The 20,645-nt window shown below is 47.6% G+C and overlaps 2 protein-coding genes across 2 annotated transcripts in view; one reads left to right on the plus strand and one right to left on the minus strand.

Annotated features, from left to right (window-relative positions):
• Positions 1-20,645, minus strand: part of LOC147459342 (uncharacterized) — a 214,509-nt gene that overhangs the window by 108,250 nt on the left and 85,614 nt on the right. The gene's annotated exons all lie outside the window — the stretch shown is intronic.
• On the plus strand, positions 1,336-19,139 carry LOC147459343 (uncharacterized). The gene is made up of 3 exons (XM_086510024.1): positions 1,336-1,734; positions 1,786-2,039; positions 18,885-19,139. Exons 1-3 carry the CDS (start codon positions 1,395-1,397, stop codon positions 19,137-19,139), a joined length of 849 nt encoding a protein of 282 aa, XP_086366150.1. The 5' UTR covers positions 1,336-1,394.

A 20,645-nucleotide genomic window follows, 5' to 3' on the forward strand; every position in this document is an offset into this window, starting at 1 on the left:
ATTGTATCAGCTGCTACACCCACGTAGTTTTAGATTGTAGTAGTATTAGTAGTATTTTGTTCCACTTCTAGTTCTTTTCTACTTCTTTTGTACCCAGACATGGTATTAGATTCACTATTTTGTAACTGATTGGTCTCATAGGTCATTTTGGCCTTTTGAAGACGTTAATATAACATTTCATTTCATTTCATTTCTCTCTCTCTCTCTCTCTCTCTCTCTCTCTCTCTCTCTCTCTCTCTCTCTCTCTTCTCTCTCTCTCTCTCTCTCTCTCTCTCTCTCTCTCTCTCTCTCTCTCTCTCTCTCTCTCTCTCTCTCTCTCTCTCTCTCTCTCTCTCTCTCTCTCTCTCTCTCTCTCTCTGATTCTTTGGGCCTCACCGTAATGGATCCACTTGAAGAAGACCCTGCACAGGACACGAAAGCCGCCAATGTCTCACCTGTTTGCAAGCCGCGAGCAAAGGCAACCTCCATGCTCACGAATAAGCGGATGGCGCAGCTGGAGAGGGAAATAAAGGAGTGGAAAACAGAGATGGAAGGATGGTGGAAGGAGAAGGCCAACCTCCTTCAGATGGTCTTCAATGAGGGCGCACAGTGGAAGAAGGAGAAAGAGAACCTTAACGCAGAAATACAGACACTCAAAGAAGAGGTCTCAGCCCTCAAACAGGAGAACCCAAACGCCGAGATACGGGTACTCAAAAAAGAAGTCTCAGCCCTTAAACAGGAGCTTGCTGATAGACTACGCAATGGACCAGAGGAAGGCGAATTTCAACCCTCGGTAATAGATGAAATCAAGGAAATTAAGGAACAGGTAAGGATGATCACAGAGGAAGAGAAACTAAGTGTGGCAAAGACATCTTCATGGGCGGAGATGATAACAAGGACACAGAAAAAGGCGGACGAGGCTGAAAAATGGATGAGGTCGCCAAGAAAGAGAAAGGTCAAGTAACTCCTTGTACACCGACGCTTATCAACATGACTCTCGAAGAGGAACAAAGAAGACGGATGCGAGCACTGCATGTGAGAGTGACCGGTCTCAAGGAACATAAACAATGTGGAGAAAGAGGTCACAAGACTTACATCCATGATGGGGATGGAAAAGCCTTTGCACACAAAGGCATGGAGGGTAGGTAAGAAAAGTGATGGCACGGGAGAGTCTTCAAAGGGGAGAGCTCTCATACTTCGCTTCCCCTCGTTGGAAGAGAAGAAGGAATTCTTGAGGAAGAGGCCTACTCTCAAAAAGACACGTATTTTCCTCGGGGATGACCTAACTCTCTCACAGCTCGCACGTATGAGAGAGGTAATGCCAGAGATTACAACGGCAAGGGAGAAGGGAAAGATAGCCTTCTACATAGATGGACGGGTGGTGATTTTAGAGCGGCGTACTGAAGACACTGAAGATGGCCGCCTGGAACTGTAATGAGTCTATGAGGTTGGACGTGGGTGCATTTGAGGAGAGTTTCAAAGACAAGGATATTGTGTTCTTCTTAGAGACTCATCGGGCCCTTGGACAGGTAATGCCACATGTGTTGGGATACAGATGGGAGACAGCGCACAGGACAAATGCAAGATCTAAGCATGGGAGTAGAGGTTCAGGAGGAGTAGCAGTCCTATTCAGAGAGGAACTACAACCATTACTGCATATTGTACGAAGAGATGATCATGCTAGATATGTGTGGGTGAGACTGAGAGCTGACACAGGTCGATTCCTATATATTGCCATATGTTACTTTCCTCCCGGTACATCAATGTATGTTGCATCCAGAGGGCAGTCGCCTTTTTCTATACTAGATGATGACATATGGGAGTTTTCTAGGGATGGTGATATCATTCTCCTAGGGGACTTCAATGCCCGAACGGGCAACTCGCAGACAGTCTTCTACGACACTTCAGATGAGATGCTTATAGAGCTGGATGTGGGTGAGTTGGGACTTGACAGATGCTCAGATGACAGAGAGCAGACGGAGTATGGGAGATACCTCATGGAAATGATGGCTACACATGGATTAGCCATACTTAATGGCTTACAGCGATTTCTTGGAGCAGTCGGTTTTACATGCTTTCCACATAGACATGGGGCCAGTACAGTGGATTATGTTATGACACAACCGAGCTTTGTCCCCTGCATTCAAGACTTCACAGTGGGAGCCAGGCCAGTGGGCATAGCAGTAGATCATGCTCTCTTGACACTATCCGTTAAATTTCAGTATAGTACAACCCAGACATCAGGAGGCAGGTCACACACCCGCTATACATTTACACCAGTTACTGATTTCGTTTATTCAGAGGAGATCTGGGACCGTCTATTGGAAGGCACAACTGGCACAAATGGTATAGGCCTCTCAGTGGAGGAGTGCACCACGCTACTGAAGTGAGAGATTGCATGGGGCTGCATCAGTGGCATACCCACACTCTCAGCCGGGCAGGACACGACATTCTCGGAGCATGCCCCAGAATAGTTGGTACGATGAAGAGTGCACAGAGATGAAAGACTAGCTTCAGAGGGATCTTCTCTTAGGAGTCATCACTTACAGACAGTCTCGGATTGCTTTCCGACGCCTTGTGCGACGGAAGAAGCGAGCTTACCTATCCCAAATGGAGCGAGACTTGTATCAGAGGTTCTTGAGTAGGGACTCTGGAGAGGCATGGCGTCTCTTCCATGAGCACTTCCCTCCCCCAGTGATTACTTCACCTGAGGTGTGGGGCCAGCATGCGACATCATTATATACGGTTCCTGGACAGGAACCCCTTCGAGACCCTACCAAGCCTTGCCCAACTACGAGCACTTTCTTTACACCTGAGATGGTACAAAGGGCCATCGACAGAATGAAGACCGGGAAGGGATATGATCATGAGGATCTAGTATCGGAGCACTTTATACATGCCAGGGATATGCTGATGGAGGTTCTCGCAGTGTCGTTCAATCGTGGCATGTGTGAGGGATTACCTGAGACTTGGAGATTGTCTAATACTGTGCCCATCTTCAGAGTGGTGACCATACAGAGCCTGGGAGCTACCGCACTATCATGGTTGGACACACATTGGCACGGTTGTATGCATCTATCCTGGAGCAACACTTGAGTAATTGGGCAGAGGGCGAGGGGGTAGGAGCAAAGGGTCAAGCCGGCTTCAGGAGGGGTTTCTCCACTCTTGATCTTATTCTGACACTCAAGGCCATCATTGAGGAGGACAGAGCACATGGGAGACGGATATATTGTAGCTTTGTGGACTTTCGTAAAGCATTTGACATGGTACCAAGAGCTCGATTGATGCGTAGACTACAGGAGATGGGGGTGCCCATAGAGGTGATTTGGGGGATTATGCCTTTGTACAGATCACTGATGGTGCGGGTACGCACTCCGGAAGGGGTATCTGATTTAGTTCACTCTACCATTGGAGTGAAACAGGGCTGCCCATTGTCTCCTACTCTATTTGGTATGTATGGTGATGAGGTGTCTGATTACATCGATAGAGAGGGTGACAGAGGTGCACAGCTGGCAAGGACGTGGATCCCATTGTTGCTATATGCTGATGACATTGTGCTGATATCTGACTCACCAGAAGGTATGCAACGATAGTTGGATGCACTACGCAATTTTGCAGACGATAGTGGATTGTGTGTAAACCTATGTAAAACCAAGGTTATGGTGTTTAACACCACACCGCAATGCGTCAGGAGATCAGTACCCACTTTCAAATATGGTCAAGAGATTGTGGAGTATACAGATGCATACACTTACCTGGGGGTAGTCTTTACTGGGCAGAGATTTTCCTTGAGAAGAGCAGCAGAGACTAGACTAACTAGACCTGGTGCAGCTCTGGGTGGAATGGAGAGGATGTGTTCACAGGTTCAGTTCCAGGAACCTAGGACAAAGTTATGGCTCTTTGATACTCTGGTTGCCTCTACTATGTTATATGGGATGCAGGTTTGGGGACCTTCTGTAGGCCAGGAGGGTTGGAGGCGTATGGAGAATCCCCTGGTATCCATGATCTCTCGACTAATTAGAGCCAAGGCTTCCGTACCCCATGGTATCATTCGAGCGGAATTAGCTGCCCCCTCTATAGAGATTGAGGCGCTCACTAGATCAGTCTCCTTTGTACACAGTCTGTGGGATACTACCAGAGACAGATATGTCAGGGTGGCTCTAGAGTCCTCCAGACAATTAGCTCTTAATGGGGATACATCATGCTGGTATGCACAGATGGCATCATGGTTTCAGACACATGGTTTCACCATGGACAGGTTGCCTCCCTTTCAATACTCTCTACAGGCACCCTTGAGGTCTTTGACGCGGGTAGAGATTAATAGACTCATTCGTCAGGATCTGATCCAGCTGGACACGAGGAGGACATGGATAGAGCCGATACAGGAGTTGGGCACAAAGATGGCTTTTTATATAGAGCATTTTCTCCACCTCACGGGGGATGGGTTTGTGATTAGACCTAGCTATATGGATAGGCATCTTTCTCATGGTGTGCGATGTGCCATTGGCCAGATACGAACATCCACTCATCAGCTCGAGATTGAGACTGGAAAATTTAGAGGGACACCAGCAGATAGCAGGATATGCCGCTTATGCCATCTAGAGCCAGAGACAGAGGTACATTACATATGTCACTGCACAGTGTACTATGAGATACGAGGCCATTTTCATTGTCTATTCAAAGAAGGTTTTGGGCCTATATCTAGGGTCATGAGATACGAGGATCAGAGATGTCTTGGGCTATATCTACTTGAGCTACACAGGCATAGAGAAACTTTACTGAGGAGAGCTGAAGAGAGACAACCCCATAGACAAATCACAGATTTCTTAACACTAGATATTCTACACCCAGAAGAACAGACAGAGGAGCAACCAACAGTGGAGAGGTCTACCCGCACTACTGGCATTCTCATTGACGGAGCATTGGAGCTAGAGAAATCTAGACGACCCCGACGGAGAAGAGGAGCTACACAATTTCGAAGGAGGCTACAGCAAAGGATTTGAGCCATACTTTTTCGTCGTCCAGAGTGCAGATGAAGATGGATCTCTATGAAGATAGATCTCTACTTCCCTCCCAAAATGTCTACACATTGTATAGCTCAGTTCACACATCTCACGCCTTTCGCCTTTCACACCTATCCGCTTAGTTTAGGATTCCGCAGTATTTATATCTTGTTATCCCTAGCTGGATTTATTTTGTTAATATTTTGTTAATCTGACTTGGTATCGGATACACCACATTGTAACTTCCTAGTCTCTTTGGTCACTTTGGCGTTTTGAAGACGTTAATAATAAATATAACTTTTCATTTCATTTCTCTCTCTCTCTCTCTCTCTCTCTCTCTCTCTCTCTCTCTCTCTCTCTCTCTCTCTCTCTCTCTCTCTCTCTCTCTCTCTCTCTCTCTACGCCCAATCAGACTATTGACCATGGAGGAGATTGATGAGATCCGCGAGCGACCGATGCTGGATCTCTTGTGATCTAGCTATCCCATCTAGCTGCTTAGTTCACACCTAGCAGTTTAGAATTCCATAGTATTTTATTTTGTCATTCTGTCATCTTGTTACTCTGACTTTGTATCAGACCCACCACATTGTAACTTTCTGGTCTCATAGGTCACTTTGGCCTTTTGAAGGCGTTAATATAACATTTCATTTCATCTCTCTCTCTCTCTCTCTCTCTCTCTCTCTCTCTCTCTCTCTCTCTCTCTCTCTCTCTCTCTCTCTCTCTCTCTCTCTCTCTCTCTCTCTCTCTCTCTCTCTCTCTCGGAAAGCATCGACAAAGTGCCAACGGCTTCCCCCCATGTAAGAAGACGCATCCCTCGCCGGCCTTCCACAAAGCCTCTTTCATGCGGACAAGCAAGAGGATGTCAGAAATAGAGAAGGAAATGAGAGAATGGAGAAACGAAATGGAAGAGTGGAGGAAGAAGAGGAGCACTATTCTTCAAAGGAGGAACGAAGAAAGAGATGGCATGTGTAGGAGGATTGCTTCCCTCGAGGAGAGAGTGGTCATCCAAGATTCCATCATCCGAAATCTACAAGCAAAAAGTGGGTGGCTCGAAGAAGGAAAAATTCAGCCATCCATGATGGAAGAATTGAATACCATGAGAGAAGAAATACGCGTTATCAAGGAAGGTGAGGAGAAGAAGTCATGGGCCGCGGTCATCTCCGCAACACAAAAGAAAGTAGAGGAGGCCGAAAAATGGATTGAGGTTGCCAAGAAAGGGAAAGGTAAGGAAGCTCCTTGTACACCCACTCTTATTAACATGACCCTCGAAGAGAAACAGAGGAGGAGGATGCAGGCTCTACATCTGAGGGTAACCGGCCTCTATACATTGCTATATGTTACCCCCCCCCCCCCCCCCCCCCCCCCCCGTACGTCAGTATATGCTGCATCCAAAGGACAGTCGCCTTTCTCTATACTAGATGATGATATATGGGAGTTTTCTAGGGATGGTGATATCATCCTCCTAGGGGACTTCAATGCCCGAACGGGCAACTCTCAAACAGTCTTCTATGACACTTCAGAGAGATGCTTAGAGAGCTGCATGTGGGTGAGTTGGGGCTTGACAGATGCTCACATGACACAGAGAAGACAGATTGGGCTTCTATTGTGGCTAACTTCAAAGCACGTGATCCTACAGAGCCTGGGAATTACTGCACTATTATGGTTGGGCACACATTGGCACGGTTGTATGCATCCATTCTTGAGCAGCAGTTGAGTAATTGGGCAGCGGGTGAGGGTGTACAAGCAAAGGGCCAGGCCGGTTCCAGGAGGGGTTTCTCCACTCTTGATCGTATTCTGACACTCAGAGCCATCATTGAGGAGGGCAGGTCACATGGGAGACAGATTTATTGTAGCTTTGTGGATTTCCGCAAAGCATTTGACATGGTATCGAGAGCTCGATTGATGCGCAGACTGCAGAAGATGGGGGTGCCCATAGTGTTGATTTGGGGGATTAGGGCTCAATACAGATCAGTGATGGGACAGGTACGCACTCCGGAGGGGATATCTGATTTAGTTCAATCGACCATTGGGGTGAAACTGGGTTGCCCATTGTCTCTTACTCTATTTGGTATGTATGTTGATGAAGTGTCTGATTACATTGACAGAGAGGGTGATAGAGCTGCCCAGCTGGCAGGGATGTGGATCCCATTGTTGTTATATGCTGATGAGAATGTGTTGATCTCTGACTCACCAGAGGGGAGCGACAGTTGGATGCATTACACAGTTTTGCGGCCTTGGGAGGCTTGGAGAGGATGTGTTCGCAGGTTCAGTTCCAGGAACCTCGGACAAAGTTATGGCTCTTTGATACTTCAGTAGCCTCGGCTATGTTGTATGGGGTGCAGATATGGGAACCTTCTATAGGCCAGGATGGTTGATATCTATGATCTCTCGACTGATCAGAGCCAGGGCCTCCGTACCCACGCTATCATTCGAGCACAGCTAGTTGCCCCTCCTATGGAGATTGAGGTGCTTACCAGATCAGTCTCCTTTGTGCACTTCTTGTGGGATACTACTAGAGACAGATATGCTCGAATGGCCCTAGAGTCTTCCAGACAGTTAGCTCTTGAGGGGGACATTTCATGCTGGTATGCACAGATGACATCATGGTTTCAGACGCATGGCTTTACCATGGACAGGCTGCCCCCTTTCCAGTACTCTCTTCAGGCACCCTCGATGTCTCTTACACGGGTGGAGATTACTAGACTCATTCGTCAGGACCTGATCCAGCTGGATACCAGGAGGACATGGATTGAGCCGCCACAGGAGTTGGGCACGAAGATGGCTTTCTATAGGGAGCATCTTCTCCACCTCACAGAAGATGGGTTTGTGATTCGACCCAGCTACATGGACACACATATGTCTCATGGTTTGTGGTGTGCCATTGGTGGGATACACACATCCTCACATCAGCTGGAGATTGAGACTGGTAGATTCAGAGGGATACCAACACACAACAAGATATGAAGCTTATGCCAGCTAGAGCCAGAGACATAGCTACATTACATATGTCATTGCACTGTGTACTATGAGATTCGGAGCCGTTTCCACTGCTTATTCCGAGAGGGTTTCCGTCCTTTCTCTAGGGTCATGAGTTATGAGGGTCAGAGATGTCTTGGGCTATATCTACTTGAGTTACACACATATAGAGACACTTTACTGGGCAGAGATAGAGAGAGACGGTCCCAGAAATAGATTACAGATTCAGATATGGGACAGCTAGAGGAGCAGCCATCACTGCAGAGCTAGGCCCACACTCATTCGACCACTACCGGCATTCTCATCGACCGAGCATTGGAGCTACGGAGATCCAGACGGCCGCGATTGAGGAGAGGGACTACACATCATCGACGCAGAGTACAACAGAGGATTCGAGCTATACCCTCTGTGACATCCAGAGTGCAGATGAGGATGGATTCTAGTAGTAGTATTGTTATTCTAGTTCTTTTGTACCACGAACAAATCTATGGCTCTTTGATACTTTGGTTTATGGGGTCCAGGTTTGGGGACCATCTGTGAATCATGACAGTTGGAGGAGCATGGAGGGGACCCTTGGTATTTATGATATCCCGGATGATTAGAGCCAAGGCCTCTGTACCACATGCGATTATTCGAGCGGAGGTAGCCGCCCCTCCTATAGAGATTGAGGCTCTTACCAAATCAGTGTCCTTTATGCACAATCTATGGGATAGACATAGAGGCAGATATACTAGATTGGCTCTTGAGTCCTCTAGACAGTTAGCGATGCAGGGAGACGCATCATGTTGGTATACGCGGATGACCTCATGATTTCAGAGGCATGGTTTCAGCATGGATAGACTGCCTCCTTTTCAATATTCCCTGGATGCACCCTCACTGTCAGTCACACAGACGGAGATCACTAGACTCATTCGTCAGGATCTTATACAGTTGGACACCAGGAGGACGTGGGTAGAGCCGATGCAGGAGTTGGGCACGCAGATGGCTTTCTACAAAGAGCATCTTCTCCAACTTTCGGGAGATGGGTTTGTGATTCGTCCAAGCTACATGGACACTCGTTTCTCTCATGGTCTCCGATGTGCTATTGATTAGATTCGCACATCCTCACACCAATTGGAGATTGAGAGGGGTAGATTCAGAGGGATACCACCGGAGTATAGGATATGCCAACTATGCGATAGAGAGCCAGAGACAGAGCTACACTACATATGCCACTGCACTGTTTATATGAGATACGAGGGCGCTTCCATTGCTTATTCAGGGAGGGTTTTGGACCCCTAGATAGAGTCATGAGGTATCAGGATCAGAGATGCCTTGGCTTATATCTACTTGAGCTACATCGACATAGAGATAGTCTGCTGAAGAGACATGGAGTACGACAGTCACAGAGACAGATCACAGATTTCTTTGGATCGAGGGAGCCAGGAGACCAACCACCAGCACAGAGTTGTACCCACATTCATACCAGAGGCACCCTCACTGGCAGGGCGACTGAGCTCGGGAGATCGAGACGACCACGACCGAGACATAGGAGCACACTCCATCGACGGAGACTCCAGCAGAGGATCAAAGGCTCTCTCTCTCTCTCTTTCTCTCTCTCTCTCTCATAGGGACACAAAAAGAGAATAACACACACACACCACACCATACACCCCCGTGAGGGGAGACTATGTATCACTTTGAGGTCCCATGGGTCATTTCTGGCCCCCCACGGACGTTAATACCAAATCAAATCAAATCAAATCTCTCTCTCTCTCTCTCTCTCTCTCTCTCTCTCTCTCTCTCTCTCTCTCTCTCTCTCTCTCTCTCTCTCTCTCTCTCTCTCTCTCTCTCTCTCTCTCTCTGTGTGTGTGTGTGTGTGTGTGTGTGTGTTTGTGTGTGTGTGTGTGTGTGTGTGTGTGTGTGTGTGCGTGTTTTGTACACCTATGCGCTGCCGAGTTGTCTCAACTGCACGAGCTACACAGAGCTCACCTGCGCGCTGCGTGAGCTGAGCCTGCCTGCGCACTATCCTAAATCCTAGCTACACGCTGTCCTGCAGGTTTCATCCCCCTCTCTCAGAGTGCCGACATGCCAAAGAACCCCTCGAAGGAGGAGACGACTAAGCTGCCAGAGATGACCAAGCCGGATGATAAGATGACGTCATACATCGCGGATACCCTCGATGTCTTCACCAATTGGCTGCACAAGCTTGAGAAAGAGGTCGAAGGGTTGACCAAGGAGAAGGAAGCATGGAAGGAGAAGGAGAAGTGGGAGGAGAAGAGAGAGAAGGAGAAAGAAGAATGGAAAGAAAAGGAAGAGCTTAAGCAAATCGACCTCCTTCGTGCATCTTTCGCATCCCTCACCCCCAAGGGCGGAGGGATCACCAAAGCTCTCACGGCAAGCATCGACGACAAATTGGAGGCTACCAAGGAAGGATGGGTTGAAGTAGTCAAAAAGAAGATAAAAAAGGAGGCAAAAGCGGAAGCCCAAATAGATGAAGCGCTCATCATACACACAACCATTGAGGAAGATAAGATGCGATAAGTTCGCCACCTCAACGTACGAGTGAATGGCATCAAAGAAGAGCACACCCGAGAATGATGGGAAAACCCTATGCATGAAGCTTGGGTACAAAGAAGACGAGGAGCCACCCTTCACCAAAGCTTGGAGAGCTGGCAAAGACACGCAAAAAACAGCCATCATCCTCCAATTCACCTCTGAGGAGTCTGGAACATCCTTCATCCGAAAGAGGGTTATCCAGAGAGGTCTCGAGGGGCCCCCAATTTACCTTGATAACGACCTCACAAAGATGTAACACGACCATCGCCGAGCATGCATGCCTAGAGTCAAGAAAGCTCGTAAAGAAGGGAAGAAGGCGGTATACCGAGATGGTAGGGTCATCATTGATGGCAAGACCATTGCCTAGGGACTCGCGGCCTATGGGACACATGAAGAGATCCACATCGCCGTCTGAACTGCAACGGGGATCTATGGACACACCTTGAGGAGGTTATGAGAGGACGGGACATCATTCTTCTGAGAGAGACACATGAGAGTCCAGAGCTAGTCTACCAAAGATTCAAGGCTTTCAGTGGGAGTCCTGACATCGAGAGAGTACCCGCCAGCACATCACACGAGGGTCCGGAGGGGTGGCTATCCTCTTCAGACAGGGACTCCCGAGCAAGATACAGATTGTTGCACGAAACCCATAGGCCCTTACCTCTGTATCCGTTTTGACCTATCAGAAGCCAGGACTATCTACTTTGCCCCCTCAGGCTCTAGATTTGCTACCACAGAGACAGCAGGGGAGAGGGAGGAGAGATCATCACCATATACATGCATGTCAAATGAGATTATGGACTACTCCACACTAGGGGAAGTCTTCCTTAAGGGAGACTTCAACGCCAGGACAGACAGGAATCAATGTGAGACATACGACACAGAGGACCCGGTGGCACTGTTCGCCATACAAGAGGAGACCACCATGAGAGTCAGCGGACACAGCTCGCACCGCAGAGTACGGCCATCATTTGCTCAGATTAGGCTCTCAGCACCGCCTCGTTATTTATAACGCGATGGCACAATGGCCTACTCCAAGAGGACTGACATGCATACCACATGGAGTTGCAAACGGGGGGGGGGGGTACCGTGGATTACATCATGGGACCCAGAGAGGCCACCCACCTACTTAGCTCCTTTACCATCCCGCCCATACTAATTGAAGCCGACCACACCTATCTTGCACTCTCCTTCACTAGCAACGCCACACCTCACACACACCCATGACATGCACCCCACACACTATGATCCATATCAGACATGAGCTAGCCCCCTCGAGAAGGGACACCTCTGCTCCACCCTTCTACACCACTACCTATGCTTGCCTCCCACATCACATCTGTTCTTCAGACATCAACCATCAGCTCTTTCCAGCACACCACCGATACAGGCCACACTCCCCTCCCAGGGACCATACCACCAGGGAGGCTGAGGGCCTACGGGCTCCTGGCAAGGCAGGATTCACGCGGACCTTCTCTACTATCGACCACATCTTCGTTCTGGGCTGCCTCATTGATGGGGCAAAGGTGCGAGAGACGAGGCTTTACTGTTGCTTTGTGGATTTTCGCAAAGCATTCAACACCGCCCACGAGAGAGGCTCTTTCGACGACTCCAGAGTTTGGAGATACCCTCAGAGATGAAATGGGCCATCTATGAAAAATGATTACAAATTGTTCATGCTGATCATTTGTTACTGAGATGATTATTCTTCCATGGAGTTGTTCTATGATACCATAAAACATTTTCATGAAAGTCATTTGTACCGATTGTTCATTATTGAGATGGTTATTCCTCCATGAAGTTATTCCATGATGCCATGACACGCCTTCATGATAATTACAAATCGTTCGTATTGATCGTTTCTTATTCAAATGATTATTCGTCCATAGAGTCGTTTCATGATGCCATGATATGTTTTCATGACGTTACAAATAGTTCGTATTGATCATTCATTATTGAGATAGTTATTGCTCCATGGAGTTGTTCCATGATTCCATGATGTGTTTTCATAGTGATTATAATTTGTTCGTACCAATCATTTCTCATTGAGATGATTGTTATTCCATGGAATTGTTCCATGATACCATGATGTGTTTCCAAGATGATTACAAGTTGTCCGCACTGATCATTTGTTACTGATATGATTGTTTCTTTATAGAGACTGGGAGAGTTTGCTGCTCATGCGGTATGTCAGAGTCTATTGCTAGCACTATCGGTGTTAAGCAAGGATGTCCCCTCTCCCCAACCCTCTTCGGACTCATACAACGACCACGTTATATGGACACCTACATGCCACACACCTCAGGGTGGAGATTGGTCAGCTACAAGTGTCATCACACAGACTAGAGATCGAGGTGGGGCGAGCTCATGACATTCCCATGGAGGAGAGAGTGTGTAGAGTAGGCAAAGAAAAAGTGGAGAGTGAGGAGCATTTTGTTTGTAGATGCAGAGCTTATGTGGATATAAAAGACCGATACGAGCCCCTATTCAAGAAGCAGCCTACCCTCTGAGAGATCAAAGACAGCTGGGGCGCTACTTGCTAGAGATACAGAGGCACAGGGACACACTTCAGCACCTACAAAGACCCCCGTGGGGGGGGGGTACAGTCATTGCTTACAAATTTCTTTCAGAGAGCTATACCCCCTTCCACTCCCAGATCCACCAAGGGGACTAACCCTTCAACAGGCTAAGGCGAGCCATACTTGACGACGCCCGCGGGCTACTAGAGGTCAAACGCCACGACTTCACCGCAGACAGATCAAGGAGATCCGGACTCGAGCGCATCGAGCTACTGAGGAGAGACGAGCCCAGATGATGGCTCGCCCAGAGGCGTTTATCCCCCCCCCCCCCCCCCCCCCCCCCCCCCCCCCCCCCATGTACTACATTTTACACCCCCCATTAGCATAAGATGGAACTAGCTAGATTGATGCATTTGCATGGGTGTACTACCCTCTGCATATAGACATGCACATATCCCTAGTGCTAGAGCTCCATCCATCCCCCATTCACCCACCAGACGTCCTTCTCTCTTTCATTTTGTACCAGTCTGAACTATTTTGTCTTTTCCAACATATAGAGGACATACACGAGATGAGCCAGAATTCAAAGGGAGGTGCTATTGGGGGACATCATTCACAGACAGTCACAGGTTGACTTCCGACGCCTAGTGCGGCGGAAGAAGAGGGCATTTTGGCTCGACTAGAGCAAGATCTATACCAACTATTCTTGAGTCAGGACTCACGTGAGACATGGTGACTCTTTCATAAGCACTCCCCCTCCTCCCCTGCCATTACCTCTACAGAGGCCTAGGGCCAGGCCAATACGCATCATCTTTGTACACAGTTCCTGGACAATCGCCCGTTCTGAACCCCCTCGATCCATGCCCACACATGTTGTTTTTTCACCACCAAGATGGTAAAGAAGGCCATTGACAGGATGAGGACGGGAGAGCATATGATCAGGATGGATTAGCGGCTGAGCACTTCATGCATGCAGGAGATCTACTAGCAGAGCTTCTAGTAGTTATGTTTAACCGTGCCATGTGTGAGGGCTTGCCTAATACTTGGAGCTTATCTACTATTGTACCTATCTTCAAGTCAAGAGACCCTATGGACCCTATGAATTATCGCACTATCATGATTGGACACACATTGGCACGGTTGTACGCATACATTCTTGAGCAACACTAGAGTACATGGGCAGAGAGGGAGGGGATACGCGCAGCCAGGGTTCAGGAGAGGTTTTGCTACGCTTCACCATATCATGACACTCAGAGCCATTATTGAGGAGGGCAGATCACATGGGAGACGGATCTATTGTAGCTTTGTGGACTTCCGCAAAGCATTTGACACAGTACCCAAAGCTAGATTGATGCATAGACTACAGGAGATGGGAGTACCCACAGAGCTCATTTGGGGGATCATGGCATTATACAGGTCAGTAGTGGGGCATGTACGCACCTCAGAGTAGTGGGGCATGTACGCACCTCAAAGGGTCTATCTACACTGGTTCACTCCACTATTGGGGTGAAACAGGGCTGCCCGCTCTCTCCTACTCTATTTCGTATGTATGTGGATGAGGTTTCTGACTATATTGAGAGAGATGGTGTTAGAGGTGCTTAGCTGGCAGGGATGAATTCCACTATTGTTATATATTGATGATATTGTGTTGATCTCCGACTCTCCAGAGGGGATGCAACGCCACTTGGATGCTTTGCATAGGTTTGCTCATAAAAGTGGTTTGTCTGTCAAGCTTGGTAAAACCAAGGTTATGGTGTTTAATACCACCCCACAATGGATTAGGAGCTCAGCACCCGCATTCACATACGGCCAGGAGACAGTGGAGTATACAAATGCTTACACTTACCTTGGGGTGGTTTTTAGTAGACTAGCATTTTCATTGAGGAGGGCAGCAGAGATAGATTGACCAGAGCCCATGCAGCATTGGGTAGATTGGAGAGGATGTGTTCAGAGGTTCAGTTTCAAGAGCCTCGGACGAAGCTCTAGCTCTTTTGCCACTTTGGTGGCTTCTGCATTGCTTTATGGAGCTGAAATTTGGGGACCCTCATCGGATTATCATGGGAAGTCTGGTCCCATTGATGGATGGGGGGACATGGAGAAGCCTCTAGTTACAGGCTTGGGCACCCCAAGTCGAGAATCCCACACGACACACGAGAGAATCACTTGAAGTACTTCACAACTTTAAATCAAGTTCAATCCGAGACGACACGGCCCAGCATAGTTCCATGCCCAAAGGTATTGGCTCCAAAACCTCGTGCGCCTTTCGGTATTTCTTTGTAATATTAAATCTTTCTTTACAACTCCCGCGGGTCCTCTGCTCTCAGACTCTACGTCCATATGCTCTTAAGAGCGAGGCCCTTAGGACTCTTTTATTCTTACAAGGGATGCCAAAAGCAGAGCCCCAAAAGTAGTAAACTCAAAAGCAAAAAGTCCCAAAAGCAACTTGTTTCAAAAAATCTGCCAGAAAAACCCTCAGCGCAATTCAGGGAAACCTGTACAAGCTGCCACGTCAACACCTGTCGACGCAAAACGCAAAAATCCGTATTGTCTGCCATGTCAACGTAGCTTCTGCAAATCCGTAGTGTCTGCCACGTCATCATCCGTACTTTCTACATGTCCACGTCAAGCCACGTCGTCAGTCCGGGTGGTCTTGCCACGTCATCACTTTGTGACAACACGTTCCATTGTGAAGAGCACAAGTTATCCCAGCTTTTTGTGGAACACTTATACAAACTATATGGTTTGATCGACAAAATTGTTAGTGATCGTGATCCAAAATTCACAAGCAATTTCTGGCAAACGGTCTTCCAGAAATTGGAGCCCGTCTGTGCATGTTGTCCTCAGATCATCCTGAAACTGATGAACAGACCGAACGCACAAATAAAACTATGAAGGACATGCTACGAGCGTATGTCTCTCGACATCAATCTGATTGGGAACGCTATCTTCCACAGATTGAGTTTTCTTATAACAGTACAAAACACTCGGCTACTGGCTATAGCCCATTTACGCTTATGTACAGTTATGAGCCGAAACCACCAATTGCCATGAATTTAAGGGGATCGAGATGCGATTAGTAGCCGATTTCTTACATGATATGCAAGAAATGCTCCAGATCGCAGAAGAGATCATTAAGACGGCACAAGATTGTGCTATTTTTTACGCTAATCAGCATCGGCAACCCTACGAACTCCAAGAAGGCATGTGGGTGTACATTAGGGTACCAAAGGATTTCGAAAGGATCCGAACTGGCCCATGCTCGAAACTGACTTCTCGTTATTGTGGTCCGTTTCAGATTACAAAGAACATACGTGGGGTTTCTTAAGAGTTGGACCTGCCTCAAGGCATTGTTGTACAGCCCGTGTTCCACGTAAGCCATCTAAAAGAACGGCTAGGGTAGGATGACTTAGTGATTCCTCCTGAGCAAGTCCCGAACTTAGAGGACACCACCCGTTACGTTCCACTTGAACCCATATCAGTTCTCAATCAAAGGGTGTGCAAGTCTCGCAAGACGCCATACCCCGAATATTTGATCAAGTGGAAGCATCGTCCTAAATCCCAAGCTATTTGGGAATCAGTTAGATCGTTAAGAATCACTTTTCCGGTTTTATAACCGAGGATATTGCTGAGGACAGCAATTAAAAACAAGGAGTCCCCAGACATCAGGATGGGCACCTGCACTTATGTCCAGCCAGTGTGAATCTCGCCCTTTGGTTATGAAGTCCTATAAATAGGACTTGAGTCTCATTTGTGAGACATCTAGCGTGATCACCACACTTGGACTACCTGTACTGGTGTGGGTTTGGTGGTATGGGACACTGGCCCTTGTGGTAGAGGCTAGCCCGCTGGGCCGCAAGCTCCCAGGCTCGGGGGTGAGCCCATATTGGCTCTATGGCTGGGAAGTGAGCCTAATGTATGCTCACTATGTGTGTGTAGGTGTAAGTTTGGCTTGTGTCATGTCGTGTACAAGATGGATCCGCTAACAATCATGGCAGATCTGGTAGCACTGATGGATGGAGATGCCTTTAGTCTCTATGAGATTATTCGAGCCAAGCTAGCTGCCCCACTCGTGGTCAAGGCACTTACTAGATCAGTATCCTTCATGCACAGTTTATGGGCCCTCCCTAGAGACAAATATGCTCAGCTAGCCCTTGTCTCATCTCTACAACTAGCGCTACAAGGGGATACAGCATGCTAGTATGGGCAGATGACATCACGGTTTCAATCACATGGTTTCACCATGGATAGACTGCCTCCGTTCCAGTACTTCTTGGATGCACCCACCCTTTCTCTCACACAGACAGAGATCACTAGACTCATACATCAGGATCTGATTCAGCTAGATACCAAGAGCACATGGATACAGCCGACACAAGAGTTAGGCACAAAGATGACTTTCTATAGGGAGCATCTTCTCCAACTAACAGAGGATGGATATATGATCGAATGGCCTATATGGACACTCATTTATCCCATGGAATACGATGTGCGATTGGTCAAATGTGCACATCATCGCATCAATTAAAGATTGAGACTGGCAGATTGAGGAGAATACCAGCAGAGGCCACGATTTGCCAGTTGTGTCACATAGAGCCAAAGACAGAGTTACATCACATTTGTCAGTCCGGTATACTATGAGATACAAGGCCGCTTTCATTGTCTATTCAGAGAGGGCTTTGGACCGTTGGCTAGAGTCATGAAATATTAGGATCAGAGATGCCTCGGGCTGTTTTTGCTAGAGCTACGCAGACACAAGGAGTCTCTTGAGGAGGTCAGGCAATCGGAGACATTCACAGAGGGAGATCACTAACTTCTTTAGAGCACGGACTTGACAGTCAGATGAGAAAGCTTCACAACAGACTTCAGAGCCCACCTATGCCAGAGGTATATTAGTTCACAGAGCCATTGAGCTCGGGAGAGATAGACATCCACGTCTACGAGGGCGACCACGACATTGACGGAGGCTCCATCAGAGGATCAAGATTATTCTAGCATGACATGGGAGACGTCTAGTACCACTATTTACAGAGGCAGACCTTGACAATGCTCTTCAACGACCGATGCAATACTTTCTCAGATAGCGTTTAAGGCCAGGCATCCTCAGGCATGATTATAGTTTTTCACTTTATTTCATTTTTATATTCTGTTGTACACCAGACACTATATTAGATCCACCAAGATTGTATCAATCTGGTCTCATGGGTCATTTTGGCCTTTAAAAGACGTTTAATACAACATTTCATTTCATTTCTCTCTCCAACGCAAGCAGTTAGCCCAATACATAGCGCCAGCAAGTTTCGTCAGGGCACTAGTGCGAAAGAGGGACCAGCAAGCAACGACCAGTGCAAACTGTCTGTGCTAGGGTTTCAGAGCGCAAGGCATTAACGGCAAAGCAAACAGCAGAGGCACGCAAGGACAGAAATGGGGTGGCACACAGGTCTACAGGGGCTACTCGAGGCTGCAGGTGAGCAAGAAAATGTTGTGGCGAGGCTACTGGTGAGCGCGCACACCAATAGCGACAAGGAGCTGCATTGTGAGAGGCACAAAGGCCAAGTGAAGGGTGTGGGCAACAACACCATACGACAGTCTTGGCTCGATTGCAAGCAGCTCCGGAGATTCGGGGGAGTGACTCACAAATGCAAGGTCGCAGCCTAGGATTACCAACTTGGCCAGCACAAGTCTTGTAGGTTGCACATATCATAGATAATGGACCAACCAGACAATACTTTTGATCCACATGCATTTCAAACCCCGCCCAAAGCATAGGTCACATTCACGTGGAAAAGTCGGAACACCACATTGTCACCTAGTTCTCTCAGAGCAAGAAATCTATCCAAGGTAAAGGATGACCTAATATTTGAAGGTACAGGTGATGATTAAGACGGAGTTGAACCTTATGAGGGGAGACCTTGAGAAAGAGATGTATGCAACTGTGGAGAATTGTAGAAATGCTATGTATGCACATATGACGAAAGAATTGGAAAAAGAGACACTTGGTAAGCGTGATGAGATGTACACGGCACTAAAAGGGAAGATGCAAGCCATAGTGAGGACAGAGGTGCAGGTAACGGAAGCTATGATGCAAAAAAGACTAGATGAGGCTTTTGTTGCTAGTGAGTACTAGAAATCAAATATGAAAAAACCCATAAGTGCAAATGATACATCGATTGAAGCATAGTTACTGGGGAACGCCCCCTAGCCCCCGTTCCGGCGTTCCAGGGGGCAGTTCTTTTCCCGAACGTTCCGGAACGTCCTGGAATGTCTGACATTCCGGGTGGCCAATGCAAACCGGAACAGACGTTCCGAAACGCCCCCGAACCGTTCCGGAATGCCCCTGGAACGGCCAACGGCTACAAACAAATTTGGCAAAAATTGAAAAAATTGAAGTAAATGTTTGGGCTTCTTTTGAAAGTGTGCAAGGCCTCAAGGACTCATAAAATGCACCCCCGTTCCCCTTTCTCTTCACAAGCTAATCCTCAAGGCTCAAGCTCTCCCTCTCACTCTCAAGATCTCTCCCTCTCAAGACTCACTCTCTCAAGGCTCAAGGCTTCAAGCCTTCAAGCTCTCTTCCTCTCCCTCCCACTCTCTCAAATCTCTCTCTCTCTCTCTCTCTCTCTCTCTCTCACTCACATCATCTAGTCATAGCAAGGTTGAATGGTCTTCAAAACTAGTTTTTTGTGAGTATTAGAGTCAAAGCACTCTAATACTCCTTGTCACAAAGTGATGACGTGGCGGACAACAGAAACCCTAATTTCTGCCAGAAACCCTAAAATTCCTGCAAACCCTAAATTTTGCCAAAAACCCTAATTTCCGGAAATCGCGGAGGCGGATTATTAAAAATAAAAATAAAAATAAATTTATTTTTTTTTTGGGAAAATGATGAGCGACGCAAATTTTGCTTTTGCTTTTTTTTATAAAAAAAAGAGAAAAGACTCTCTAAGAGAGAGAGAGAACTGATGCTTTTGATTTTAAAAGCTTTTGGGGCTCTGTTTTTTGGCATCCCTTGTAACCTTTAAATTAGTGGTGAGGGCCTCACTTCTCAGGGCATCTGGACGCAGAGTCTGAGAGTGAAACCCTAACCGCTCTCTTGTACTTTGATGATTGATTAATATAAAAAGAAATACCGAAAGGGGCGCCAGTCTTTGGGGCCAATATCTCTAGGCACGGAACTTCGCCGGGCCAGTGCAAATCTATTGTGATCTGTGATTTGTTTTGAAGTGGATATTTGGTGCTGTCGCGGTTGATTCTTGACTTGGAGTGTCCAAGTCTGTTACAGTGGTATCAGAGCACGGCCGATTTCTCTTCTACGGGAAATCCGATCCCCGAATTTTTTTCCGCGGCACCTATGGCTTCAGGCAATGATCAGTCGACTCCCTCTGCATCTGGAGATGCGGGTTGGGATCACAACGAAGATTCAGGCAAAGAGTATGGCCCGCCTTGGCCTACTTAGGCGGAGCGGCGAGAGATAGAGCGTCGCCAGTTGATCGGCGATGCAACAAAGATGATGCTCAATTTTGCCAAGGACCCGAAGATGGCAAAATATATGAACCAGACCTCTTTGGAAGAGGTACAGAGGGAGTGGCAGAGAACCACAACACCACTCCCGAAACTCGCTCTCAAAAAACCTTCT

This window comes from Adiantum capillus-veneris, chromosome 4, assembly GCF_014529385.1.
Source record: "Adiantum capillus-veneris isolate H3 chromosome 4, ASM1452938v2, whole genome shotgun sequence".
NCBI lineage: Eukaryota > Viridiplantae > Streptophyta > Polypodiopsida > Polypodiales > Pteridaceae > Adiantum > Adiantum capillus-veneris.